General features: G+C 40.6%; 1 protein-coding gene across 1 annotated transcript; it reads left to right on the top strand.

Moving 5' to 3' along the window:
* The first annotated feature begins 2868 nt into the window (after positions 1-2868).
* On the top strand, positions 2869-17801 carry LOC104320887 (cytochrome P450 2J4-like). The gene is made up of 9 exons (XM_009923316.2): positions 2869-3133; positions 4331-4493; positions 5618-5767; positions 7620-7780; positions 10309-10485; positions 12953-13094; positions 15460-15647; positions 16339-16480; positions 17169-17801. Exons 1-9 carry the CDS (start codon positions 2963-2965, stop codon positions 17345-17347), a joined length of 1473 nt encoding a protein of 490 aa, XP_009921618.2. The 5' UTR covers positions 2869-2962; the 3' UTR covers positions 17348-17801.
* Positions 17802-18136: the final 335 nt, after the last annotated feature.

Genomic DNA, 18136 nt, shown 5'->3' with positions numbered 1-18136 from the left:
CTTGAAAATCTGGCAGAAAAAAAGATAGCCCTGGAGAAACCGGAGATCTAAGGTGAATATTGGAATTTAAACTGAATCTTTGTTGCCTGCCATAGAAATATAATGTTAAAACATATATGTTCTATTTAAGTCTGAGATTGTTATGTGGTGGAGAGAAAGATGGGAATTTAATGTGGTTCCTCAGGATGAGGGAGGCAGTGCTGGGTGAAGAGGAGATACAGAGAAAGTCCAGCCGAGTCCAGAGAGAAATCTGTTCTTTGACCAGTGTGAAGGAGGAAGGCAGAGGGGCTGGGTGATACGATGCCACTGGCTGCCTCATGCCGTGGTAGGGAAGCCACTTTAGGAGCCGGCCAGCCCAGAAAGAAGGCTGTGGCTGCCCTCTTGAGTGGGCAGTGGGGAGACAACTGAACTGGCACAGGCAAATGTTGCAGAAAGATCTGGGAAAAAAAGCACCTGGACTGGTGCCTGGAGACAACCTGAGGGGAAGGCAGGCTGCTGGCTCGCAGGGGAATGGTTTACACAACTGTGTCACGCAGCCTTTCAGCGGGAATTGTGCCGCCTCCTTACAGAGCAGCTTCCCACAATGGCTGCCTCACGTGGGATGGAGGAGGGCTGGGGCTTGGGGGTGCCTCCTCGTGCCCACTCCCTTCTCCAGCACAGTGGTGACTGCAAGTGCCGATCTGCTTTCTGTTCAGCTCCGTTCCCTGCCCTTTTAATTTTTTCTGGCTGCTTCTGCCCCTGTGGTGCGCTCTCATTTCAGATGGGGAAAGAGGATGTGACTGCTGTCAGGGCAGGGCCTTGGCATCATGGAGGGAAGCAGAGGGCCAGAGTCTGAAAAGACAGGAAATCTTCTGCCTCCCTCAGGAAAACACCACCAGGAACAAGGTTTTAAAGCCTCCTGAAGTGGCCAGAGCATGAAAGGAGACAGAGATCCCCATATCAGAGGAACTTGTTAGCAGAAATGATGGCAAAGGAATAAGGAAGGAAGAGCTTTAGGCTGGTGTTAAGACTATGACAAAGGATGTGGGTGAATCTGACGAGGCTGAAGGGACCAGTGGTATTTGAATACCTGCATTTCTGAGAAATAGCGTGAAAACTCAAGGCTGCAAGACTAAAGAAAGAAATAAAGAGGTCCTGTTGTGAGGCTGCAGCCCTGGAAGTGGTGAAGGCCCTGGGCCTTAACTTCTTTACTTCCCCATGGAAAAGATCACTGGATGAAACTACTTTTCCTGTTGAGAAAAATAATTTAGATGGAAAATCTTTGAATATCTAAAAGGCCAGGGAGGGTACTACGTTCATTCCAAATGAAAAATTCTGATAAATTGGTGAATTTTAAGTAGATTTTGTAAAATTATGCTGGATACAGAGCATGTAAACCTTATCAGAATTTCTTTTTAAAGAGAAAATTTTATTCCCTACTGAAGGGAAGAGTTATATTAAAAATGAGTGCCTTGAAAAATAAGCTTTTTATTGTAAACAAACAAAGCTTTTGTAGAAACATAGAAACATCCCTTTCTTGGTTAATACACATTAATCAGTTATGCTTTAGTGGGAACAAAGTGCAGTGGTTGGAGGCTAATTGACTTGGTGGTCTAGAAAACATGGGCTGGCAAACTCCAGGCTGTTCTTTCTGGACAAGAGTGTTTCATGTCCCAGAGCTGCAAATCCTGTGAAACGTTTTTTGTCCCAAAGACAGGGCACTTGAAAGAAAGAAAGAAGCAAGCTGATGCACAAGTCATCTTGGCAGGTTTTCAGAAGATCAGTGAAAATGTATCTCTTTTACGAGTGTTTTGCTTTCAGGGGATGGACGTTTTTCACAGGGAAGTATTTATCCATTAGCATTTCAATCTAGATCTGTAACGCAGAGCTATAACTGTCATTGTTATGTGGTGCCCAGAATCCATCCCTCTCACGTGGTTTGCGTGGTCTGATTGCGGGCATGTAAACTCCCCTGATACTAGGTTTATGATTCCTCCATGTGTTGAGTCTTGGCAAAGAGCTTTGGCTACAGACTGTGTTTATTCTCAGATTATCAAGTATGGCACAGGCATGTCATGACCAGTTCTTGCTGGGGCCCTTAGTTCTGGTTGTAGCTCAAGACTCCTAGTAGGTTTCTCCCATGTTTTTTTTTATCTATGTGTTTCATACTAGAGGTACTTTCTGTGTGGATATGCTTTATTCCTCTGGCAAGCTTTCTGATGATTGCTTAAAATACCCTTTAGGGTACCCACCTTTATGTTGAGATTGAAAGGGGAAATTCAGAAGCAGGCAAAACCTTCAGTCAACTTAGCTATTGCAAATAGGTTAGGGAAAAAAAGAGGTATATATTAAACCAGTTACGTTTTCAATTAAATTTGAAAGCCTAACAGATTTTGCTTTTTGTATTAAGCATTAGATACTTGTATATCCATCTTAAGATAAATGTGGGCTTTTAACTTTTATCAACCTTGCCATTACTGGATATATGTGTACATGGAATATATACAAAACATTTTAAAAACTCCAAGATTTAATATCCACTTACATTTGCATGCTTAATTGGTATGTATGACTATTGCTTTTCTAAAAGCATTCATGGAATATTTGTAGAAGCACACACCATCCACCATTGTTTCAGAAAATTAGATGAAGAATTTACGTGTGGATTTGTGTATCTACATTGCCTGGAAAATCTTGGCCCTAGTCTTTTAAGACCATTCCTAAAAATCCTGTGATCCATATTTGATAAATATAATCTGAATGGGAAGAGGGGAAAGGGAATGCATCTGTTAAATATGCTTGAGCATGAGAATATAATGAGTGGGACAAAAAGGGAGTGGTTGATAATAAAGAAGGAGGGTTAGGGGCGGGGAATAGTTATACGAAATTTAAGCTCTTGTGAAAAAACAGGTTGAGCAACCAGCCTTAAGAGCTTCAATAGACTATTTTCAAAAAAGACAAGCTGGTAAAAGCAGCCATTAGAATGTTGCTAATAAGTCAAGTTCTTATAGTATTGGCTGTATTTCTTCTAATTACACAGTTTTTTAAGTTGCAACGAGTACGGAGACAGCTTCCTCCTGGACCAATCCCGCTCCCAATTTTTGGGACCTTGATACAGCTGAACTTTCAGTTTAATCGTGATCTCCTCATGAAGGTATTTATTTTCAGATACTCCTAATTGTGTAAAAGTCTTTGTAATTTCCCATTTCTTGTGTTGTTTGCTATGTGAAAACATCCTCTCCCAAAACTACATTGATAACATACTGTAATTGTTAACTAGCCACTGTGATATTGCACTTGCTTTGGTTGGGAACTGCTGGTTTGGTTGGCAAAAAAAGAAAAAGTTATTGCAGCATAGTTTGCCAATATAAGAAAACCAGTATTGGAAGTTCTGAATGTGTGAAAATCATTCTGATGCTTAAACCCATCACCCCTTAACACTAAATTTGACAAATACATGTGAAAATGGATATCATTTAGGATTAAATACCTTTAGGGAAAATATATCAGATTTGCAGTTAGGGAAAATAAATACTATTTAAAAAAAATACCTTTACAGCATGGATTTTTAGCTTTCTGAGCACTGGCACTCTCTAGCTTGAGCAGTAAATAGATACTTAAGATGCACTATCTTGCATCTATATGCTTGTTTGTATTGACAGGATCTAAAAAAACCCTGCAAACCTTTTGTTAGTTGTTTTTTGAGGAGTACTTTTGTGCACAAAGCCACCTCTATTTCATTCTGTTGGTTCTCACAGTGATTTCAGGATTCTCAGTAGACAACTCCAGTAACTTCTGTCACTGCAATTTGGACAAGGCATGCCAGTTGTTCCAACCAGACAGCAGGTTCAGACAGCAAGTAAGGACACTGTGAGACAGAATGGTCTGACTCAAGCTCCAGTACCTAAATATGCAAACGGGTGGGGGGAAAGAAGAAAGTAACTTGTCCAGTCTCTACAAGCTAGTTACTCCTCTGACATTTCTGTGTTCCCTTTGCGCCACTTTACCGCTACAAATGATAGAAACCCTTTGAAATAAATTCATGCACAGAAAAAACCCTTTATCATTGTGAATTGAGCCTTGCTTATATGCAGTAATAAAAGCTACCTAATGTTTCTTAGCATAAATCTGTGGCTCTGAAAAGCTGGAATATTCAGTTGTTTCCAACAGTGAATGCTGGAAAAGACATTCATGCTTTCTCACAGATAATTGTAATCTTGTGGGAAAGATGGAGAACATCATTCCACCTTAGGGCTGGTCCTATAATCAGTGTAAAAACAGGTTCATCCCCTGTTTGTTTGCAGTGTGTGGGATTTCATTTGTGCTTTCCTGGCTTCCCTCCCATCTATAGCTGGCAAAAATTCATGGCAACATATTCACCTTATGGTTCGGATGGGCCCCAGTGATTGTACTGAATGGATATCAAGCAGTTAAGGAGGGTATGACCACGCACCCTGAAGATGTTTCTGGGAGGCTAGTGACTCCTTTCTTCAGAGCAATGGCCAAAGGAAAAGGTGAGAATTTCTTGCCATAAATATTGCACAGAAACATTGTCTTGACAAATTGCAGCTCTTTTGTAGCTTGTATCTGCTTTCAAAGGTACCACAGCAGCAGGGTTGGTTTGTGAGGAATGACTTCCAGGCAAACTGCAAAGAAGGGAGGGGTGAAATAACCTTTGGATAGTAGTAGTAGAAGACCACCAGCAAAAGAAAAAAATGTTCATAATGTCTGTGTGAAATATTCACTGGAGCAGATTCAGAGGTGATGAGATGAGGCAGTGGTAGGCTGTGCCACAGAGAAGTGGAGGAAGAGCAGCAGACTGGACACTTCCTTGTCCTGGACTTGCTGCCTCCCACCATTACGTTTTCAATTGAAGAGTGAGCTTGATAGTGGTATCTTCTTCCCATTCCCTTACTTTTGTGAATATTTTCTTACTCTCACAGTTGCATCTAGAGGTTTAGTGCACTTTTGTTTCAACCTTGCTGTAGTTTTCATACTCCCCAATCATACTGGAAATTCACAAACTCCTGATTTTCATGAACACACGCATTATGAAACAACCTTTATTTTATTTGGGACCCCAACTTTTTCAAGGAAACCTAATTCTTTAAGTATTTCTAATTCAAATTTGTTTCAGTCATTGGTGATTCTTATACTACATTAAAGATCCTGTTAGTATATGATGTTTATTTCTCCTGAAGATATTTGTCACAAAGCCTAAGTACTGAACTCTTCTGCCCTGTGGACAGGAACTTCGCTCCCTGACTGTGGACAGTCAGAACTCTTTCTCCTTTCCCCTAAATGAGAAGCATTACTCTGGTCAGGTGAGCTCCAAGCATAGAAGAGAGTGGGAGGCAAGCACTTCAGAGAGCATCTAGAGAAGCAGATGTCAAACTTCCTGAGATAACTGGTTGTCTTGGATCAAGCTTAATTCTCCAAGTTGTGTTACAACCCAGTTGAGTTTGTCCATTTTAGCCTGCCCACATGCTTATATGCCATGGCTGTTCCTTTGTGTCTTTGTGTTCACAGGCAATTGCAATAGTTTCATTATATTCTGTGGTTTAGTAAATCTATTACTGTAGTCTTTGTCTATAATAAATATTAGCATAATGAAGAGGTCTTCCTTGAACGAATGCAGGGATTATGTTGGCAACTGGTCACACCTGGAAGCAGCAGAGAAGGTTTGCACTGAGGACTCTACGCGACCTTGGTCTGGGGAAAAGAGGTCTGGAGCATCGAGTTCAAGAAGAGGCCCGCTACCTGGTAGACTTCTTTGCAAGTATGAAAGGTATCTCTGCATATAAATACTGATTCATTTTTGTCATTAGTCTGATGTCTTTAGTGTATGAACTTCTCTGTCCTGCTCTGAAATTAAGGGCAGCTTTTGTTTCACAAGAGAGTGTGCAGAATCTTAGTGTCTTGTGGAATGGACTGAAAATATAAAGACTCCAGTCCTCTGTTTTCAAACCCAGTGGGAGACTATTCTTGTTCAAAGCTATTTACAAACCTACTAAAATTGGGAAGCAAAACTGGAGCTTATTTATTATTTATATTATAGAATGCTTTAAGTGGAAAGGGATCTCTGAAGATGGTCTAGTCTAACCCTTTCTCAAAGAAGGGACAATCAGAGCAGGTTTCTTAGGGCTGAGTCCAGTTGGGTTTTAAATATCAGCAAGAATGGAGACTTCACCACCACCTCTCTGGGTAACCTGTTCCAGTGTTCAATCAGCCCTACGGTAAAAAAGTTTCTTATATTTAGACAGAATTTAATGTATTTCAGTTTTTGCCCATTGCCTCACTTGATATCACTGAGAAAAGTCTAGCTCCATGTTTTTTATTCCCCTCCATCAGGTATTTATATACATTTAAGATTCTTCCCTGAGCCTTCTCTTCTCCAGACTAAACTGTCCCAGGTCTCTCAGCCTCTCTTACATCAGATGCTCCAATCCCTTAATTGTCCTTGCGGCCCTTTGCTCAAATTGTTCCAGTATGTTGATGTCTCTCTTGTACTGGGGAGCCCAGAACCGGACCCAGCACCCCAGATGGATCTCACCAGTGCTGATCGGAGGGAAAGGATCACCTCCTTTGACCCGCTGGCAGTGCCTTTCCTAATGCAGCCCAGGATGATGTTGGCCACCTTTGTCTCAAGGGCACATTGCTGGCTCGTATATAGTGCTGGTGCATAAAGATATGGACACATTTTCAGTGCTGATGAATTAAGTCTTGTAATGCCATTTGCATGCACTCTGTAAAGCAGTGACTAGAATCTTGTCTTCATTACAACATTTTACCCTGATCAACCCAGTTAGGAGCATGTGAGTTGGATCTCCCAACAGTGATCATTATGCAAAGGCACAGTAAATCAGGACATGCTGTGGGTAGCATTGTATAAATTAAAAGTAATTAAATGTAGCCCAATCCCATGGTTTAAGAACTGGGAGAGATTGAGGTGTGACCATGTGTGCAGGAAAAAAAAGCCCAGAACAGTAAGTTGCTAATCAGAATCCTGCATTGGGTGTTGGACAGTTGTATTGATACGGACATAAATACAGTTCTTTATAGTCATTTATAGTCACATAATAGTTTTCTTGGGATTAGGTTTTCAAGTAATTGCTTTAAAATTAGTTATTACATTGTTGACACAATTGGTTGAAAGGAGTTTACGACATTTTATCTCACTGGAGATTGTACATCTTTAGCAAAGTCAGACAAAATATAGTAGCCTTGCATGTATTTATGTCCTTGCTGAATAAGGCTGCCTCTCTTCTTATGGTTCTCCTCTCAGATTCTCTTTGACCACAATGTTCTCAGTCATTCCCATGCTTGAGACCTATGTTGAATTTGCCAGACAGCAGATTTGCATAGAATTTTTTTTTCTTACTTCTAAATTTGGTCTGTCATATTACAAAGTATTTTACACATCTGGCATTTCTCTAGGGTGCCGTGCATTCCTGGGATTATGGGATTGCACCGTAGTTGTGAAGAATCAGTTTGATGCTGCAATTTTGTAAGAAGATTGCTGCTTCTCTGTGAAATGCAATGCTCTCTTGAAAGTTCTTTGGGTAACCTAAAATATTCTCTCATTTCACTAAAGTAGATAGGAGACATTAGCAGTGACATTTATATTATTATGGTTGCAGGGAAACCTCTGGATCCTTCTTTCCCTATCGTTCATTCTATCTCAAATGTAATTTGTGCTGTCGTTTTTGGACATCGCTTCTCCAGAGAGGATGAAGGTTTCCATGAACTGATTAGAGCCACAGAGCATCTGTTCAAATTTGGAGGCAGCTTTATTCATAATGTAAGTAAATGGTCTGTTGTCTTTTTCTGCTTTTTCTGAATAAGACAGAAAGTGAGAAATGTAGATTCAAGAGGTAGCTGTTAGGGAAAAGTTTCTGAATTGTTGAGCGATGTCCCATGCAGCTTTACTGGGCAGTGCACGATCTCAAAGTGTGATGGTAATGCTCTACATACCAGCCTTGGTCATTTGTGTTCATTGTCCTGTGTTTGGGTACTGTGATAAGGTAGTTTGCTCCTCGGTCTTTGCAGCAAGGCACAAGCTGATGGACTGGTTCTGGATCATGTTTGTTACTTGGTTTCTCAACCCCAATGCACAACAGATTCCTGCCTTGGGCATCATGATTGTTAAACACTAAATGTCAGGTCTAAAAGTGTGATTCACATGCCAAGTTTAGACATTCTTTTATATACAGTCAACAGAGAGAAAAATGATTCAAATACTGAAGTGTTTTGCCCGTGACTACTTATCTTCATTTCCTCTATAAGAAGTGGAGACTTGAAGACTTCCCAGAGAAATTTGACTCCTTTACCCTGAGTGAGGAGCAGTTCTATACATATTCAGCAGAAGATAGGAAATGCTAAGCCAGCAAATATGCCTGTAAGCTTGGCAATCAAAACAATCAGTGCTCTTCTGAGAGTCAAGGACTTATCTGACACTAGAAGAGGCCTGCATTGCACAGAAGTGTATTCAAAGTTGCCTGGGAGTTCTGGTTCTGGTTCCACTTGTAAAGCTGTCCCATACATCTTATGCAGTAGCTTCTTAATGTAAAACACATAAGCAATCCCTGTAATACAGAGATTTCCCCCCACATCCCATGGAGCGTTCTTCTCACTGAGTTATGGTCAGGTTCTCTTTTGCTTAGCCTAGCTTTGGTCCTATAAGTTGTGTGTAGTGGTGGCAGGCGAGACCTGCTTTTGGGATAGAGAATACATCTGCTTTTCTTCTCTCCTTCCTATCCTAGCTTTGCTTTAGTCCAATGAATCAGATGCTGTTCTGGGAAATAAGAACAGGGGTTCAAACCATTCCAGAGGGAGGGCTGCAACCTTCCCACTGTCTGGATGCAAAGGGTACTCAGTATTGTGGTAAATTAAATGTGGTAATGTAAATGTAAAAAATTGACACTGCTGCGTCCACATCCCCATTTCTTAACTGGATTCCATGCTGTCAGGCACTGAATGGGAGAACACTGTGGATTGGGCCCTTCCAGAAATGGAGGAGGGGTTTTGGCAGAACTGGTAGCCAGGAAAGTGGATGGGCTCAGTTCCTGTCCTGAATGTTGACAGCTAAATTTCACTTACAGTTAGGGTGCAATAGTAGCTGGAAAGTGCATGCATTTGAGAGTAGGAATGCATGTAATCTGGGCAACCATATTTGATTAGTCAGACCACAATTGTATGTAAGGCTTCTGAACAGATTTTGAAAGAAAAAAAACCAACCCAGAGATGGAACTAAACAAAAAGGATATGAAGTTCTATGTGAATTTACCAAGGGCTGGACTACTACCTTTCTGTGATAAGGCAATGATTAATTGATAATTGGATGTCTGACAATAAGAACTGATTTTCCAAAAAGATGGAAGTATAGTCCATCTAATTCAGCCGGACTCCAGTGAACACCTAATAATGTGCTTTGTGTGGTATAATTAGGAGAGTATGAAAAGAGCTCAGCAAAATGAAGACTGAGAAAGGGTAGAACTTCTGCTGATAAATAAATAATGGGATTATGTTTCAAGCTGGAAAAGACCTATTAAGAGAAAATACACTGCAGATACAAGAACAATGTATGCAAATTACCCAGGCACAAATATAGTCTGAAAATCAGAATGAACTTTTTAGCTATCAGAATAAGTAGAAAGCAGCTATTTTTAGGCTAGATTTTCCCAAACAGTAAGAGAGAAGGATAAAGTTAATCCGGTTGTGTCAGCTAACCCCTTCTTTTCTAGAGGAGAGTACTCAAAATTGTCAGGTAGCTGTTTCTCAGCTTTTCTGGGTTTCAGATGTTTCAAATTTTACTAAGGACCCTTGAGAGCTCGATTAGTAGAGAGTGCTTTGGTGGATTATCGAGTTTGTATACCAGCCGCTGGTAGCTGGCCCTTGCTTTGGATTCTATCAACCGCTTTTGCACATCCTGGTGAGGACAGTTTGCAACGGGTTTGCTTTTTCCTTCCTGGTATTCTCCACTGGAGGGCAGGATCTCACTTTTTAAATGTCTGAATACAGTTCATTGTAATTGAATACATGAACTGAATAATTCAATAAATGAATACATTCTAATTACAATCATTCTATTTGGCTTGTGGTTGAGCTGAAAGCCTGCAGAACTCTGAATCTTACCATCAAGACAGCTAGAAATTATGTAGTGTACTGTTTCACAACTTGAAAACATAAACATAGTCTTTGTCAGAATATTTTACTAATGATGCCCAAACCACATGCTAACATGAATATTATCTTCTGTTTTTAGTAGGCCTAAAATACATTTTCTAGTAATAGAGACTTTGTGGTACCTCTTGTATGTCACTCCTGCAGCTGTATGAAATATTCCCCTGGTTGATGTGCCATCTCCCCGGTCCTCACAAGAAGGCATTGTCTTGCTATGACTTCCTGAGCTCTTTTACAAGGAGAGAGATCAGAATGCACATGGAGCGTGGGATACCAGATGAACGGCAGGATTTCATTGACTTTTACCTGGATCACATTGACAAAGTAAGTATTTGTTCTGCCTGATCATACATTCATGGGGAATAAGGTGAAATGGACCATTAAATCTTCCGGTCTGAGGCCTTCTATCACAATCTCTTACCTTTCATAGACATCCTAATGTGAATGCAGTAACCAGGGACTTGCTAAATCCTTTCTAATTATTGATATGCCACAGCACCTTGCAATCCTTTCATTAAAGGGCAGGTTAAAACACTACATTTTGTCTCATTAGCACAAGTTACAAAATGATTTTAAGGCCTCCAGGAAAGAATGCTGAATTTCTAAGTGGACTGCAGGAGAACTGGGAAGGTCTTGGGGAGACAGAATGGGATGTTCTGGGTAGGATATTTGTCTGGTAAGGGTTTGTCAAGAGAGGTTGCTGCAAGAGGACAGTTGGATTTTGAGAGCATTTTGTGGGGAAACAACCTAGGAGTCAGTGGAGTTTCAGACAAGGCTGGAGGAGAGTGGCAGGGTCAGTGAAGTTTCAAGCAGACAAAGGGAACTGGGACAAATGAGGACATTTTGGGCAGGCAGGCTTAGTACAGGTAGGTGGGAATCCATGGGTTTTTGAAAGGCTGTAGGAGGCTTGCCTAAGCTGTGAGTGGGGACACGTGTATCTCCCTTTTCTAGACCTTACCAGGATCACTTTTTCTTTGAATCTTTTGGGAACTGGATCCCCTCCCTAGTCCCTGGACTAGCAGATGCCCTTCCTCTCTGTGACTCCTTTTACCTCCACTTAATCACTCTTCCTTTCTCTTCTTCTCCACTGCAGTAGGCCATATGCCTCCTCCTGTTCTGCTTGGTGATAGGAAGAAAAAGGAGAAAGGGGAGGAAGTGACAAGATGAGACTGGTGTTACTGGGGAGTGACAAGGCAAGACTGGCTCAGAGAGCCAAACAAGATATCCAGGGTGGGGGGTATCTATTCTTGCAACCCCTGGAGAAGTGGGTAGTGACTGCTGCTCCTGGGTGGCAGCGCTTCCCTGTAGGGACAGCCGGTGTCCCTTCTGCTGTGGTCATGTGCTGGTTGCAGCAACAGAGGGCACTGCAAACTTGTCAGGCTGTAGGCACCCGTCCTGCATCTCTTGGCACAGCCGAAACGGGTATGCCATCCTGGACCGCTGCCTGCCTTGTGTGCTCCCTTGAGTTGGCTCTGCTGCTGTGCTCAATCATACTAGAGAGACATGCATCTAGGGAAGAATGTCTATTAGCTATTTCTGTCAGCCAGCTATTTAGTCTTTTAGCATGTGTCTTATGAATACTTTATAGTGCTTGACTGTTTTATTATTGTGGGGAACAAAAACAACTATCTTGTGGAACTTCAAGTATACTGCAACTGTGAAATTGTTATTATCATCCAAGCTGGTAATTCTATCAAAGAATCAAATCAGATCTCCTTGCACGATCAGTTTTCTGTATCATAATAAATAACATTAATTTGTATTTCTAGCTGGTAATTCTTTATTAATTGATTCCTATATCAGCTGCTGTATTTTTACATCCAGGGTGGATGTCAGCCTAACTGGCTTCTAGTTCCCTGGGTCCTTGTTTTAAAATGTTTTGATACTGGCACAATATTAATACATCTGGTCTTCCAAAGCATTTAACTGCTTCTAAAGTCTTTCACTGCTGTTCTAAGATTTATGAGACTTGAACATCAGTGAATCAGAAATTGTTTCAGCGAGCTCTTCTGGGACTCTGCTGGGTGGAAATCATCCAAGTTTATTTATTAAAAAATTGAACTGTCTGTAATAGTTACGCAGGGACAATATAAAAAGATAAGATGATATTACAACAGGGAAAAATGTCCTTCCCACTTTCCAGTTGCTCCACTGGCAAAAAAAAAGTTCAAGACCCCTGAGCATAACCTCCTTAACTTTAGACAATGAATTCCCCCAAACCATAACAATATTTTTTCATACTCTCTGCGTATACACACATATCCTCACACTTCTAACTGAAAACTATAAAACCCCAGAGCAGCTGTACGTGAGTTGTTGTGGCCTTGTAGTGGAGAAGAAACCTGAATACCACAGGTTGAGAACTTTCGACAGCCCAGTGTTCTGACCCAGCCCTGGTCACTGTATTGATTGGTAGAAAAACTAAGTGATGGAATACGACTTGAGGCGTGAAGAATGACATGCTGGTACACATCTTCAGAGGAAGATTTACTTACAAAACATTCTAAATATACCACAATTTGCACAATTAAGACAACAGTCCTTTTCTGTGGAGAACATGTGATTTAGTTTCACGATTAAGAGTGGAGTAACCATGCCTTGACCGTTTGTGAAACGTTAGCTTTTTGTATTGATAATCATCATCGTGCCTAATATTCTTTATCAGTCTCTCTGTATTCTACCACAGGCAGAACACAATACAGCTTGGAACCAGTGATAAAATCATATTTAAAACAGTTCTGATTTTTCTAAATTTCATGTATAAACCTCTACTTTATCTTATCATTTGCAGTCCAAAGATGAACCCAGGTCCACATACAATGAAGACAACATGGTTTATTCTATAAATGACCTTTTCTTGGGTGGATCAGAGACAACAAGCACTACTTTAAACTGGGGCCTGCTCTATATGGTGGCAAATCCAGACATTCAAGGTGAGTGGATAAGCACACCACAAATATCTCTGATGCAATAGAACAGCTAAGGCATCATGTTTACATGGATCAGAGATTATTCCTAGATACTGGTATATGGCTAGTGGTACCTGGACCTTTTGGCACTGCTAGGCCTGTGCTGGGCAGCACTGGTAAATCCAGAGTATCTGTATACCAGCTCTTACAGCGGTCACAAGCATAAGGCAGTTCCCAGAAAGAGTTAACAGTTTGGGAAGTATGCGTATGTATAGGAGGTTGTGGCTGATTGAGATGGAGGGGTTGAGGTCTTTGGGGAAATGAAGATTGTGGCAGCTAGTCAATGGAGTAAGGGGACTGGAGTTGCTGGTTGGGAAGCCAGAGGGTTTGCATGCATAATTAAAGGAACAGTGGCCACTGCTGCAGCCACTGGTGAGGTGCTGATGGTACTTCAAGAGACTGAGTCAGGTTCTGTCTTAGTCGTAAACATGACAGATGCCTGAAAATAATTAACCAGAAACTGATGTGTGGTAGTAGGGATGTCACTCTTTGGAAACTTCCTTCAATTCTGCTTTGTATCAGCTGAGTATCAGTGATGGGGGTTACAGGGAGTCCTGACCTTCTTTGTGCTCTGTAGGTCAGAGTAGTAGTAAAGATAATCACCTAAAGGTCAATTGGCAACTTTGACTTTATTTTTGTCCATCAGTCCATTTACGATCCCAAGGTATCAGGGTATCTATTTAATCTGTGATTAAATTAACTCTGTGATGTATTTGACTTCCTTGCAACAGAATTATTCCAGTCTGGAGGGAAATTAGATGGCTCATCTGTTATGTCTATGTATATTTAAGAAGTTTATTTTTAAGTCTAGCTTTTAAATAACTATCAGTCACTTTCATAGAGCACTAAATGAAAACCAAAGAAAAAATGATCTCTTATGCTGGATAACAGAAATCTCGTTGTTACACAGCAGAATATATGCAAATACCCGGAGAACAGGATTTTAAATGGAGGAAAAAGATGAAGATAAGAAAAAAATTGCTCAACTTGTAGCTGTCAGACAAGAAGGTCCACTTAATCTCGTGTTATTGCATGTTTGTTATCATGGAATATAATTAAGGTTATGAAAGTGCTGACTTACTTAAACAATTTTATTTGTCTAAATATAATACCTTGCACATACTTGGGAAAGCAGGGTGTGTGCAGCATGATCCTTCCTAGGCTTCTCAAGTCATACACTGCATCTAGACTCTCATAATGAACTGACACCAGTATATCTGTCATCATTTAATTGGTGGCTTCTTTTTGAACCCATTCATACTTTTGCCTGTGTTGATGCCCAATGACAATGTTATGCAGTTCCATTATGTACTATATGGAAAAGTTTAGCCTTTTGCCTAATCACTGAATTGGGCTCTCCTTGTTCTCTGAACTACTGGAACAGAGATGCATATTTGTACTTAGTGACTGATCACTTCAAACTATACTGGATCCTGAAGTAGTCATGCTTGATTTTGCAAGCTAGTCCTTCATAGAAGGAATTTTACTTAAAAAACTTTCTGGATATGCATTTTAAATTCTCTAAGGTGCTTAAATCTCTGTTGTCAGGGTCTACCTAACATGGTTTTGTGAAGGACTGCTGGCAGTCACTGAGCCAGCTTGATGTGAATGAGCACAAACTGATAGATGCAGAATGGGCTTCCCTGCATCTTAGTGTTGCTTCAAAGGACCTGGAAAGACAGGATCATTTGTTAAAAATCTAAGGCATTTTTATTATGTGTGTACTGTCTCTCTTGAAGTTTACAAAACAAACTTCATACTTTTGTCAATGCTCCCAGAACTCCCAGAATCAACTATTCTTGATCAAAAGGCAGGCACCAAGAAGCAGATCCAGGTTTTTTTATTTGGACATTGTTCTAGTTGGCATTGCTTCACTTAATAGATGTCCTGCATAAAAGCCATTTCCTTTTAATAGGAATTAGGCTTTTAAGGCCCAGATTCACCTGGCTTAAATTCCTGAGAGTTGTGAACTTAGTGGTTCTAACTGGCTGTAGGTGCCTGAGGCACCTAGCCAAAAGAAAATACAAAGATAAATCAGTCATCGCTTGCATTTAAGTTTTAGTAAGGTAACTAGTTTTAAATTTTTGAACAACAAATGTCTTTTCTTAATCTACAGTCAAGAAACTTCAGACTCAGAAGTAGAGCTCCCATATGTTTAAGCTGTTGGAACACCCTGCTACTTCTGTTTTCTTTATAAAGAAGTTACTTATATTTTTACATTAATTTTGTTTCTGTCCTTATAGTTCTAAATGGGAAATGTCTTTGAAAATGGAATTAGTTAAAATACTTCATAAATTTTCCCACCTAAAATGGTGAATATTCTCCACAGAGAAAGTGCAGAAGGAGCTGGATGCCGTTCTGGGTCCTTCCCAGTTAATCTGCTACGAGGATCGGAGAGAACTGCCCTACACAAATGCTGTGGTTCATGAGATCCAACGCTTCAGCAACATTGTCTCAGTTGGTATGCCCAGAGTGTGTGTGAGGAACACTACATTGCTTGGCTTTCCCCTCAAAAAGGTACAGACACAGTTTCTCAGTTGCTGCAGACTTTCCTGCATCTGTAGAGCAAGGTGTGGATTAAAATCTATGCCAGGGTCTTCCCCTCAACAGCAGTAGGGTTGGATACCTCTGGGTCATAGCCTGAAAGGGGACAAGGACAAGAAACCATCTGCCAGGCTGAGTTGAATGATGCAGCTCTTGGGAGAGGGTTATCAGTAGTGAAAGATGCCCCTGGATAGAAGAGGGGATTTTAGCAAGTATTTCTACAAAACAATGAAGACAAAACCTTCAAGACTGATACTGAAAGATACTGTGATTGATTTGTGCTGATAAGGCATTGGAAAGATTTCTGACTGAATTTTTGCCTGCAGAAAGCCTGTAAAAGATCCAGGGAAAAGCATGAAGGTTTGCAACTAGCTTTCATCAAAGAGACTAAATCACAGAAACTTCTAATGTTAAAAGTGAAAACGGGTTTAGCACAAATAAAGTCGTTAGTTTCTATTGACTTGGCCACTTCCACCGTCAGGCTTGGACTGACATTCTGAAACAAAAAGACTTGATGTTCCTCACAGTTCCTACTGGGGAAATGAACCTACCAGGATACAACACTGAACTCTGAAAGTAAACTAGCACTGGTCTCACCTAGCCGGTTCTGACTGCTGGGGTAGGATTGACAGCCAGAACTGAGTTAGTGTTTTTCTCCTTTCAGGGCACCATAGTTTTTCCAAATATTGCTTCGTCTTTGTATGACCCAGAGCAATGGGAAACACCTCAACGATTCAACCCTGGTCACTTCTTGGATAAGGATGGGAACTTTGTGAGCCAAGAAGCCTTTTTACCCTTCTCTATAGGTAAATGGACTGACAGCACAAACATTAATGGTTTGGATTGGGACTGTAGAATTAAGATGTCTATTAAAAACCTATTGGTCATTTATTTTAAACCTCTTTGTGGAAAACGGTGATAAAATTAACATGAATATTTTCAGTAACATTTCCCAATCCAACTATAAACATTTGTTCTACTGAACAAATAATAACATGGAAAATCAGAGATGTCCTGACAAATCTATACATTTACCTTACCCTATTTTTGGAAGGAAATTCTCTGCTAATGATTATGGTTATTGATTTGGGGCATACATTTCAACACTAGACATACATTTAGAAAGTACTTGCAAGCAGCTGTGCTGATGCTTTACGCATACAAATCTGGAGCACGACATCTCCCAGGAAGAGCAAGTCCTTATTCTTCATTTACATGATTGAACGAATTCCTTTAAAGTTGTCAGTCAAATGAAGATGAGGTTTTTGAGGTAATTGAAGCGAAACTCAGAGCAGAAGGGGTGCACAGTTATCTATAGCTGCAGATAGGATTCTCTAAAGGAAGAATTACATGAAGTTTTGTGTCATTGATTGCATTAAGTCCTGAAGAAATTCTGGACTCAGCAAAAATACCTTTGCTTTGTGTGAGGATGAATACCATTCATTCTGAGGTCAGGGTAATTTACTCGCTGTCCTTCCCCTCTTCCTTCTGCAGGGCACCGTGTGTGTTTGGGGGAGCATCTAGCGAGGACCGAGCTCTTTATTTTCTTTGCCAACCTGCTGCGGGCATTCACCTTCCGGCTCCCCGAGGGGGTGACAAAGATCAACACAGAGCCTATTTTAGGGGGTACGCTGCAGCCCCACCCATACAGAGTTTGTGCCATTCCACGCTAGGGTGGACCTGTGCAGTATGTCACAAACAGTCTATTAAGCAATCTTATTTACTTTTGTGAATGTATATTTTGAGACCATATAAGGGTTTTTGTCTTGGATATGAATTTTTGCTCCAAAGGCCACCTTTTGTCTACAGCAGGTGATTTTGTTCAGACCCTGTTACCTGCTCTTGAAGGTGATTTTTTTTTTTTTTTGGTAAAAGCTTTTTTTGATCTGGAACACACCGTCATTCAGTTGCTGTCTGGCCTGGCAGATTTAAATCTGGTAAGCAAATGACAAAACTGACTGGCAGATTTCAAATATTAATTCATTATCTCCGAGTTATCCTGTTTTCAAAAGCAATGGATTTTGGAAAAATGTACCTGAAATATTCTGCCTCTTTATATTACTGTCATCACTTGTAACATTTCAGTCAACTTTTTGTTCGTGGTCACTAATAAAAGATATGAAGGAAAAATTAGCAACTGTTTTTATTTATGGATGACTTATAGTTCACTGAGAATTTCTAGACTTGATGCAGCAGAATAAGTCATCTTTAAATCTGCCAGACGATAATTGGCCTGAGTCCAGCAGAGAAAAGATGCAGGCTGAAATTCGGTGACGAGTGAAGATATGAAGAGGATTTCTTTTAGGGCAGATACTTTTTAATATTTTAAAATTCTGCCAAGTTAATTTTTGGAAAGTCCTTTCTAACAGAGCAACAGTTTACTCCTGTGGGTTGACTCCTGTCAGCATCAGCACTGGGTGGTTGCTGCAGCAGGTGCAAGGAGCTCCTCCAAGGGGCCGTTT

The sequence above is a fragment of the Haliaeetus albicilla genome, chromosome 9 (assembly GCF_947461875.1).
Source record: "Haliaeetus albicilla chromosome 9, bHalAlb1.1, whole genome shotgun sequence".
Classification (NCBI taxonomy): Eukaryota; Metazoa; Chordata; class Aves; order Accipitriformes; family Accipitridae; genus Haliaeetus; species Haliaeetus albicilla.
This window is presented reverse-complemented; position numbering and strand designations above follow the sequence as displayed.

Bases quoted from the DNA above. Each gene is read 5' to 3' on its own strand.
- LOC104320887 (XM_009923316.2), top strand. From the start codon at position 2,963: ATGTTGCTAATAAGTCAAGTTCTTATAGTATTGGCTGTATTTCTTCTA. The intron at 5,768-7,619 runs GTATCTCTGCAT...TTATGGTTGCAG, and splicing joins CTTCTTTGCAAGTATGAAAG to GGAAACCTCTGGATCCTTCT. The intron at 16,481-17,168 runs GTAAATGGACTG...TTCCTTCTGCAG, and splicing joins CTTTTTACCCTTCTCTATAG to GGCACCGTGTGTGTTTGGGG.